This window comes from Engystomops pustulosus, chromosome 4 (assembly GCF_040894005.1).
Source record: "Engystomops pustulosus chromosome 4, aEngPut4.maternal, whole genome shotgun sequence".
Lineage (NCBI taxonomy): Eukaryota > Metazoa > Chordata > Amphibia > Anura > Leptodactylidae > Engystomops > Engystomops pustulosus.
In genome coordinates, this window is record NC_092414.1 from 156,027,184 (window position 1) to 156,038,591 (window position 11,408).

At 46.4% G+C, this 11,408-nt stretch overlaps 1 protein-coding gene across 1 annotated transcript in view; it reads right to left on the reverse strand.

Moving 5' to 3' along the window:
- The window catches only part of TNFAIP8L3 (TNF alpha induced protein 8 like 3), a 51,244-nt gene extending 40,425 nt beyond the window's left edge, over positions 1–10,819 (reverse strand). Inside the window, exon 1 of the mRNA XM_072148223.1 lies at positions 10,646–10,819. Coding sequence (XP_072004324.1) covers positions 10,646–10,799 — 154 coding nt within the window. The 5' untranslated portion in view covers positions 10,800–10,819. The remainder of the gene's footprint in view (positions 1–10,645) is intronic.
- Between the last annotated feature and the right edge of the window lie 589 nt (positions 10,820–11,408).

The following is an 11,408-nucleotide window of genomic DNA, read 5'->3' on the forward strand; positions in this document are numbered from 1 at the left end:
AAAAATGACACCTTACACAGCTCTGTACACCAAAGTATGAAAAAGGGCCTATGGTAGTTAAAACTATATAAATTATATTTATATATCCCTGGGATCATACCAACACAAAAAATAAAGTAGAGGTGTCATTTGGGGCGCACAGTGAAAGCCATGAAAACAAATTCCACAAAAATATAGCGCAATATATATATAAGCAGAGCTTATATATACAGCTCTATAAATGGAAAGATAAAAATGTTTTTTTGAAGGTGGGGAAGGAAAATTAAAAATTTTCATCTGTGGCAAGGGTTTAATGGGAAACAAAGCCGTGGAATGCTACAAGATAAGAAAATTTGAGTTTCCTGGAAAAGCTTTTCCTCATAATAGTACGAAGTAGAAGTACCTTTATTGTATAGGAATAAGACATGGATGCCCATGGAGATATGTGTATATTTCGGGCAATCCTCTGCCTTCAATGATATGTCTCAAGTCAATCTGCTAATCCATGTAAATTGACTGTGGCTATCCTACAAAGCTCCTTGTCTCATCCTCGGCGTATGGAGAAGAAGCCAAGCTGTTAGCCGAGATGGAGGAATATTAAAGGCATACATAAGAGAAGACGTCTGCGGGGCATGTGTGATTCCTTAACGTATACAGAATCAAAATGTTTATCCTTCAATCTGTCTGGCGGGCGCTGTACATCTTGTCGGAGGGCGCCGCAGATTACATTGTGAGATACAAAACCTGAACAAGGCAGAGATCTTGTTAATGATGCAGAAAATGACATAAGATTTGTCACAGTAATAAACTCGTGACAATCTCTTGTGGAATAATTGTGCAGCTCTCTCCTAGATTCCCCAGTAAAGCTGGAGCCAATAAACCCCTAATTATACTTGCTGTATAATAACATGTTGTGCGTGACACACTGTTATGTAGTCCAGGCCCTTTCCGGTAAAAACCCAATGAATGTTTATTGTGCAGCCGATAATATATCATTAAAGCAAGATGCTCCCCACTTCTGATTAGTGTAATGACTGTGGGAAGAGGAGAGCGGTCATCAGCCAATGCATGCGAGACTTCCCATATCCCTGTCTATACTTACACAACAGTATTTCCCACTAACAATCTTATTTAGTGGCTTACAAAGCCCAATTATCCAGAAACGACTAAACAGCTGATATCGCTGATATAGGGGATGCCACCCAACGTTCCTAAAAACATTTATCACCTAAACAGGGATGTCCCTGTCAAGAACCAGGGGTAGTGGACCCACAGGACCACCGCCGACGATGATGTAAGCCGACACCTGGAACCGGAGTCTATGGGTTACCCGGTTGGGTGGCCTGGTAGGGCTTGGACTTGTTGCTGCGTGGTACCACCAGGTCTTTCCACAGGCGCAACTTTGTCCGCAGCAGTGGCCAAAGCAAGGTGCAGAAGACAAACTTGTGGTCAGGAACAGGCAGGAGGTCAAGACAGGCAGCACAGGATCGGAGAGAGGAACAGAATCTAGGTCACAACGGGAAATCAGGATAATCGCCAAGGGCAAGAAACAAAGCTTTCTCTTAGGCATAGAAGCACAAAGATCCTGCCGGGGACAGAGGAAGGGGCTGGGAATTTATCAGGGAAGGTGGAAGGCCAGCGCCCAATTATCGGCGATCTGGTACTTTAAATGCACAGGTGCACCCGTGACCCTGGATATGGGTTGCAGGGGCACCCGTGACCCTGGATATGGGTTGCAGGGGCACCCGTGACCCTGGATATGGGTTGCAGGGGCACCCGTGACCCTGGATATGGGTTGCAGGGGCACCCGTGACCCTGGATATGGGTTGCAGGGGCACCCGTGACCCTGGATATGGGTTGCAGGGGCACCCGTGACCCTGGATATGGGTTGCAGGGGCACCCGTGACCCTGGATATGGGTTGCAGGGGCACCCGTGACCCTGGATATGGGTTGCAGGGGCACCCGTGACCCTGGATATGGGTTGCAGGGGCACCCGTGACCCTGGATATGGGTTGCAGGGGCACCCGTGACCCTGGATATGGGTTGCAGGGGCACCCGTGACCCTGGATATGGGTTGCAGGGGCACCCGTGACCCTGGATATGGGTTGCAGGGGCACCCGTGACCCTGGATATGGGTTGCAGGGGCACCCGTGACCCTGGATATGGGTTGCAGGGGCACCCGTGACCCTGGATATGGGTTGCAGGGGCACCCGTGACCCTGGATATGGGTTGCAGGGGCACCCGTGACCCTGGATATGGGTTGCAGGGGCACCCGTGACCCTGGATATGGGTTGCAGGGGCACCCGTGACCCTGGATATGGGTTGCAGGGGCACCCGTGACCCTGGATATGGGTTGCAGGGGCACCCGTGACCCTGGATATGGGTTGCAGGGGCACCCGTGACCCTGGATATGGGTTGCAGGGGCACCCGTGACCCTGGATATGGGTTGCAGGGGCACCCGTGACCCTGGATATGGGTTGCAGGGGCACCCGTGACCCTGGATATGGGTTGCAGGGGCACCCGTGACCCTGGATATGGGTTGCAGGGGCACCCGTGACCCTGGATATGGGTTGCAGGGGCACCCGTGACCCTGGATATGGGTTGCAGGGGCACCCGTGACCCTGGATATGGGTTGCAGGGGCACCCGTGACCCTGGATATGGGTTGCAGGGGCACCCGTGACCCTGGATATGGGTTGCAGGGGCACCCGTGACCCTGGATATGGGTTGCAGGGGCACCCGTGACCCTGGATATGGGTTGCAGGGGCACCCGTGACCCTGGATATGGGTTGCAGGGGCACCCGTGACCCTGGATATGGGTTGCAGGGGCACCCGTGACCCTGGATATGGGTTGCAGGGGCACCCGTGACCCTGGATATGGGTTGCAGGGGCACCCGTGACAGTCCCTTATTTGCTGTCCCTTAGGTTTCCGGTCACCTATATGAAAGGACTATATGCCCTCTCTCTTACTGAAAAGTCTATGGAACTGTTGAAGATAGCTAAGAGTGGGGCAAAATTATTCTAGTTACTCAAGGTACACAGTAGTTTATAAAATCAAAGCGGAGCTGATTGTTGTCATGAGCAACTAGAACCATTTTGCCGTGAGACACTTCTGACAACATGACTTGAAATCAATGTTATTCCCATTGCTCCATTGACATACTTGCTGTTGAAGACACTAGGAAAGTAACACCTTTACAGGAGATAAAGTATCTGTACTGTCCAACATCCAATATTGTAAAACCTATAAATAGCAAATAGGATGTGTCAGTGAGTTATTGATCACATGTAACTCCGCAACTAAATTTATGGTTTTGAAGGCAACAAAAATGGGTGACAATTGGAATGGCTGTCCCGTTTTTTAAGATTGTCAATTATCAAAATGTATTCATTAACATAGTGGGCACTAAAGGTTAACTATAGGTCCACTCCGGCCAACTATGCTCAGGCACCCTCCAATACCACCGCCGACTATGCTCCCGCACCCCCCAGCACTACCTGCATTACCTACAAAATAGGTAGATTTTCGGTCTAGGAAAGTTGTTTGCCCAGAACTTTACATCTGTTCCCCTTGAAGACCATCTATTACCAGTTAAACTTTGCATCTGCTCCAGTACAGGAGTAACAATGTCATCACACAAGGAGGAAAAAAAAGCTAGTAAGAATAAGGAGATGTTGGAGAAACATAAAACATGATCATATTTGGTAAAGAACTCTATTGCCATGGATTTACTGCAATTTATCACTTTAACTACCACTCTGGCAACGTGTGCTTTGACCCCACAATGAAATCCAAGTGTGCCAAGTAGATAGTACAAGGCCATATATTTTTACATAAGAGACCATTCATATCCATGGGACCTTCCTGGCTGAAATAACAAACAACTGAGACAAGCACTAAATCAAATAAATGGTGGAAAGACCACAGAAACATATGCCGTTCTGTTCTTCTAACACTGTTTATGTGATTTATGGTGCCGCTTTGTATCGCCGCTCTGTTTATATTGTTCCCTGCACTGTATGGGCGACTTATAAGGGGATCTGTCACATCATAAACTGCTGCTGTCTATAAACACCACCACAATCCAGTCCCATGTCAATAGTCCGTGACGCAGACATTATTGCTTGTTTGTCTCAAGTGACAATATAAAGTGCAGGGGATGATCGTGAGCTGTAACCAACAAGCTAAGTAGAATGAATGGCCCCGTTATGATAATTGCATCATGTTTTCAATATCAGAAATCTCTACATGGTGACCAGAAAGTATAATTAAAGGGATTGTCAACGACTATAAAACATATTGGGTTGAATCTTTGGGGGTCTTACCGGTGGGACCCACACTAAACATCAGAATGGCCTCATAGCAATCCAGAGATTGGGTGGGGGGAGGGGCTTTCTGAATATGTAGGTGGAGTAAGTGTTCTGCCATACCAATTAATAGTATGGTAGTGTCGTTAATTGTGGAGCACTCACGTAGACAGTGAATGAAAGAAAGCTGCGCGCCATGCTTGCTATGTCCATCACTCCCATACAATTGAATTGAGCAGGAGGACACATGCTTTTCCCATTATTCAGAACATTATCTTGAATGTTGGGCGTCCCATCAGTCAGACCCTCACCAATCGATATCCATAGATATAGGTATTGTCAGCCCTTATATACAATTTTTTTTCTCCACAAGCGTATAAACTCCTCTTGCTCTATAATGTGCTACATACAGATTATTCTTTATCTTTATAGTGACCAGTTCCCTTTGAAGCAAAGTTAAAATAGCATCACTTTTCTCTAAGCTGCTTTTATTTTTCGGTCTAGGGTTGTAGGTGCTGCCATCTTGCCTGGGCTCTAATAGCAACATTGAGTGATCTGACAGGAATCAATAGTCTGGAGTGACTCATTTGGGATCTAAGGAGAGTTTTCTAGGCAGACACTGTGCAGGTGGGAGATATGGATTAGAAGTGACACGACTGTCAGTCATTTATGAAGCCCCATGGCAAGAGTGAAAATTGCAGAGAAATATATATGTTTTTTTTTTTTAATTTAAATGTAGAAAGCAACATGGAATATTTAAATAAAAAATATATCACAAAATTCATGGTACTTACTGTATATATTCTAGTATAAGCATGTGTAGCCCTATGTAGAGCAGAAACCAAATCATGGGGCAATACCATCTGTCCATATATGGTATTTCTACATCTTCCCCTGACATGAGCTTCAGGCCGACCTGGCATAGTTTTGCAAAAAAACCTGCAAACGGACGAACACACCATGCCTGCCTACGCTGCCGGTCTCGACACCCCTCTACATGGCGTGGAGGGGACGTAGTCGCAAGAATTTGTGATCCTTTCACTGCTTCTATGCCAGAAAACTTGCGTAGAAGCAGTGATTAATTCCCCCCCCCCCCAAGTCTCTAAATTATTTAATATTTTATTGTTTTGGGTCATATATCGTATAACTTCATCGTATGGGACTTCATCAGTGGGGGCAGGCTGCCGCCGGATACTTCATCAGTGGGGGCAGGCTGCGACCAATACATTTCTCATTGTATACACAGGTATTTCACAGGTTTTTGTAGGAAAATTAAGTGCCTCAGCTTATATTCAGGTCAGCTTAATTGTATACACGGTGACCTTTTTTGTATCCCAAATAACAATTTAGACAGGTAACTAAGTTGAGAGATCTTTTCTCGGTGCCTCAGAAACTCAATAATGCCCACCCCAATCCTACTCTTTACAATCTTGAGTCTGGCTATAAAAGTATACATTTCCCCTTCTGCCCTGTCTAGAGCACAAAAAGGTTATTATTCCCCACCCACCTTGCTAAGCCCCACCCCATCTCTGCATATGGTGAAAAGAACGGAAGGAGAGCATTCCATGTTCTCTGAATGATTTCTACAAGATGGTTTGTTTCAAGGACAAGAAGAAAATCCTTTGGACTCAATATTATTGGCTGCTTACAATTATTATTCATTTCTAGGTTTGGTGATCCAGGTAAAATACTCACAAAAATGCATCAATATTGACCACAAAACATATATATGGCTGACAAATGTTTCCAAATTATGCCCTACATTTAAAGGGAACCCGTCACCTCTGACATGCCCCATTAGCTGCAAACAGTACTTTAAAGAAATCTAAGTACATGCGCCATTTCAGTGCACACCACGGTAGTGGTTATGAGATAGTTGGCACCAGCCCAAGACTCGCAGGACAAGCACCAAAGTGACAGGAGCACGGAGTGACATCAGAGCTCAGGGGCGGAGATGTGGGTGGCTGGAATGGGGCCGAGCAGCGTGTAGAGGAGGAGGAGGAGGAGGAGGAGGAGGAGGGGGGAGCTTGACTACATGGTTCTGCTCCCCCACCTCCTTGACTTTACATCAACTAGATCAGAGGAGGGATAAAAGTTGTATTTGCAACAAAGGAACGTACTGGAGACATCAAAGGAGCAATCTGACACATATACAGTAAAGAATAAGGTACTCCAGGAGAAAGGAGCACTGCTGCACAACCCTGGGGGTGCAGCACCAGTTGTCATAGCTGATATCACAGCTCCCCCCGAGCTATGTCGCTGCTGCAAACCCAATCTGCCAATGGAGAACCCTCTGCTGTCTTGTATAGTGTATCCTGTATTCTGTTAACATGTTAGGGGCCAAAGTATTTAGGTGTGGGTTCATTTCACAAAAAATAGTGTATATTTTTTTTTAACTTAAAATGTATTTAAAGGAAATTTACCACCAGGCTCACACCAAGCACACTGACATACTTTTCTTTTAGCTTCTTATGTCCTTGTTTTTACTGAAAAAAAGGCTTTAAAAATTATGCAAGGGGCTCCAGGCTCCATTAACATTTGTGGAACATATAGCCAAGTGATGGTGAACCTTTTAGAGGCCGAGTGCCCAAACTACAACCAAGACCGACTTATTTATTGCAAAGTGCCAACACAGAAATTTAATTTGTGATTTATACTCCCTTCTCTGTCACAGATTTTTATTGATACCAGCACCAGGACACCAATAAAGCAGAAAATAGAAGAAATTTCGATGATCATTGTAGCTTCCCTGCAGGGTCCCATAAACAGGAAGAATTTTCAGGGCCGGAGGAGGAGCTACAATGATAATCCAGATATGTCCACACCTTCCCACTCTTCCAGTAGTCCCAGATAGCACTGTCACTTTAATATAGCTCTGTGCACAGCAAGTCCTGGACTGTCTGGGACTGCAGGAAGATACCTGGAGTCCTCTCTGGTGATGGCCCGGGTGCCCTCTGAAAGGGCTCTGAGTGCCACCTCTGGCACCCGTGCCATAGGTTTGCAACCACTGCCATAGCCTCTTAGGCTCATTTGCATAAGTGTAAAGCCTTTTTTGTCATAATAAGAGCATAAGAGGCTAAAAGAAGAGCCTATCTTGTCAGAGGAAGATGGTGGTAGATGCCCGTTAAGTAAATTTTAAGTTAAAAAATATATACACAATTTTTTTGTGAAGTGGACCCACACTTAAAATACTTTGGCCCCCCAACATGGTAACAGAATACAGTATACAAGACAGCAGAGGGTTCTCCATTGGCAGATTGGGTGGTGGGGGGTAGGAGCAGCGACATAGCTGATAATGGAGGGGCAGGGCTATGAGAAACACCCTACTCCTTCTTACTTCCATTCACTCTGTAGGCGGAAAATTTCAACCCTAATTTTGACCAGCTGTATTTAGAGGGGTTGTTCTTCTTTATTATAGTGGCTGGAAATATAAATTATAAATAACGAAAAAACTGTAGGATGGTTCTTATGGCTTTCCCTTATGACATTCTCGCTAAAACGAGACAGCCTCGGGTCTTCAGAAGACCTGAGACTGTCATGGCAACCGATCTCCGCTCCCTGATGAAGTCACGGGGAGCGACGATCTTCACCAAGATGGCGGTGCCCATGCGCAAAGCTGCCAGTGGGGATGGACGGGTTAACCGTTCGCTAGAGAGGGCTCAGCCCGTCACCCATCGTTAAGGGGGTTCAGGACTGGTGACACCTGTGAATAGTCTGCAGTGGCTGTAGCAGTGGACCTATAGATAGCATTTTAACTTGCAATTATAATACCTATTTGCAAGTTAACAAAAGAACACTTTCTATAAGTACTTGTCTAACTAAAATTACTAAACACTAATCATACGCATTTAAAAATGGTAATCTGAGAAGCAAAGTCAGAAAGCATAATCTGGTGGATTTAGCAGAAAGCACTGTCAAGATGGCGCCGCTATAGGCGGCTGCCTCTGCATCAGCACGGGCTTTTATCCTGCCGCTTTTCTGCGCAACTAACTTGGCACTCTCAGCCCATCACCCTCCTATTCAGTACACAGCAGATCAGCAGCAGTAGGGGCTCCATGGCGCATGACTTGGTACAAAGAGCACAGGAACAGGAACCAATAACTGCTTCATCGGAGCACCTGAAATGTAAGTGATCACAACCAGAGCCTTACCACAAGTGTGAAGGAACATTGCACCACCGTCTCAAAATCAGTGTTAGCACCGCAGCTGCACCCTTACTGTAGAAACCACTATACATGTCTACCATGTGTCTATTGGTTATTGTCACTATTTCGTACTGTAATCATTTCCCCCATATATTATGTAATGTGGTTATGTTACCCTGTATTGTGTTGCATCGCAATCTCCTGTAACTACAGGCGGTCCCCTACTTAAGGACACTCGACTTACAGACAACCCATAGTTACAGACAGCCATCTGACCTCTGGTGAAGCTCTCTTAATGCTTTATTATAGTCCGAGATTGCAATGATCAGCTGTAAGGTGTCTGTAATGAAGCTTTATTGATAATCCTTGGTCCCATTACAGCAAAAAATTGTCACTGGAGCCAAAATTTTTTTTGTCTGGATCTACAACTATAAAATATACAGTTTCGAGTTACATACGAATTCAACTTAAGAACAAACCTCCGGACCCTATCTTGTACGTAACCCGGGGACTGACTGTATGTAACTAAAGAACTAGCAACTTGTAAGAACTTGAACTGTTGTAGTGTATGTATGTAACTGTAACGTTAAACCTGTCTAACTGTGCCGGGACACTATGTACAAAAGAATTTTCCCCTAAAGGATCAATAAAGTACTACTGTATTATGTTTTATTTCAGCAGGACAAACTACTGAGCTTACCATCCTAATGAAGAAGTGACAGCACATGCCACCACCACGGTGCCCTTGATCAGATTCCATATGATGCTTATTTGTAGCCACTGGGCTAAAGGCACAGCATGACCCCGCTTACACGGCTCGCAGGCTGTCTCGTCCTTGTCCGAATGCCCTCTGCTCCCACAGGTGCACAGATGCTATACTATACTATAGTAGTCTGCACTGTACTTCTACAGTTTGAAACCAAATTTAAGAACAAAATTCCTATTCAGCTAGATATAGATTTTATATATTGCAGGGCCTGGGGCAAGGTTTACATGAAAGGAACCCACAACCATTATTCTAAATTGACAATTATTAAAATGATCTATGATCAGACAAACCAAATATATTGCAGGATGTTTCAGACATTGACTGTAATAAATAAAGGAAAAAGCCAAAAGTGATTCCAGAAGGAACAAGACGTATATGCCATTTATAGGTGGATTCAAGAAGAATAAGGAATAGAATTTTGACGCCAAAACATCACCAAAAACTGCATGTGTCATTGTAAATGTGAACAGACTATCTTTATTTATATACTATAATAAATCAGATCACAAAGTCATAGATCGCAGTCCAGATTTAGATGAGACAAGTCAGGGGAGCAGTTAGTACCGAAAACGACACAATATAACATAATTGCAGTTGGTTAAGTGTCCGTAGAAATGATACATTTAACAATTCATTCTAGAACAATTGGATACTCAGCGGCATTGGATCCTGACGCCCATTCATTACAATCCTATAGGGGATATGATGTGTGTAGAAAACTTTATATTTAGCAGAGCTGAGCTTGTAATATGCCACAGCTCCCAATGTAAAGCCAGGTGCTCAGGGCTCTGCAGGGTATGGGAAGATTCTCCTGGTGGGCACAGCCCCGGCAGTGGAGTGGTATAGTGCCATGGCTGCAGTGAGCCCCTGCCCAGGTGATGTAACAGAGGACAGGTGCTCCCACCTTGCTGCACCTCACAGCTCCCAATGTAAAGCCAGGTGTTTACAGCTCTGCAGGGTAAGGGCAGATTCTTCTGGTGGGCACAGCCCTGGCAGTGGAGTGGTATAGTGCCATGGCTGCAGTGAGCCCCTGCCCAGGTGATGTAACAGAGGACAGGTGCTCCCACCCTGCTGCACCTCACAGCTCCCAATGTAAAGCCAGGTGCTCAGAGTTGTGCAGGGTCTGAGCAGTTTCTCCTGGTGGGCACAGCCCTGGCAGTGGAGTGGTATAGTGCCATGGCTGCAGTGAGCCCCTGCCCAGGTAATGTAACAGAGGACAGGTGCTCCCATCCTGCTGCACTTCACAGGTAATATCCAAAACTTCTGATCTCACTTGTGAAGCCCCATATCTCCCCCAGACACCCTGCTCCCTGATTTTAACGCTGTACAAGACACCCCCTGGTACAGATAGGTCCCACCGCTAATTAGCGGCTCCCGCCCATTGCTATTAAGTTGATTGATCTGTAAGCGGGACGCGGGGCTGTCAGTCATCGCGTACAAGTTTACCTGGTGACAGCTCCCCCTCGCTCAGGTCCCCGGAGTCCGTGTCCATGTTGTGCTGGGCTCCTGCGGGTCTCCTCCGGTGCGGGCTCCGCTCTCCGCCTGTGACAGCGCTGAGCTCCGCCGCCTCTGGCTCCCGGTGAGCTGTGCGGATCTGCATCTCTAGGATCCTGAGCGATGCAGACTAGGGAACGCACAGCAACCAATCACAGCGCTCACAATGTCCCCGCCTAAAGCGGCGCAGCCAATGAGGAGACGGCTGGAGGCATCGGCCGTGTGTTCTCCTCTGCAGAGTCGCGGGGCAGGCGGGTGGCAGGGATGTGCTAGACTGTGCCCGCTCCCGGGGCATGTACACACACAGGGGAATGGTATGCCTATGCCTAGAAGTCACAGTGCAGGGCTAGCAGCTGGCTTTGCTGCTCTGCAGAACATCCAATTGCAAGATCGATCCAATCTCTTAGAGAAAACGTGACAGATCTTGGTGCAATAAGATTACAAGGTGTCACCTATCACAGACATCCCTTGTACCCCATGTAAATGCAGCCAGAGTGGTATACTGACTGCCACACTATACAGATGACAGGGCGGGTTAGGGTTGGTAGAGGCCCTGGGCACAAAATCTAGTGGGGGCCCTTTCCATGACTTGCCTGCATTAGTGGATTATAATACAGGCGGTTTGGGCGGCCGCTTGGGGCCCAAGACTTCTAGGGGGCCTATGACCACCTGAACCGGTCGCCAAGTTTGATACAGCCATGGAGGGATAAAGAGA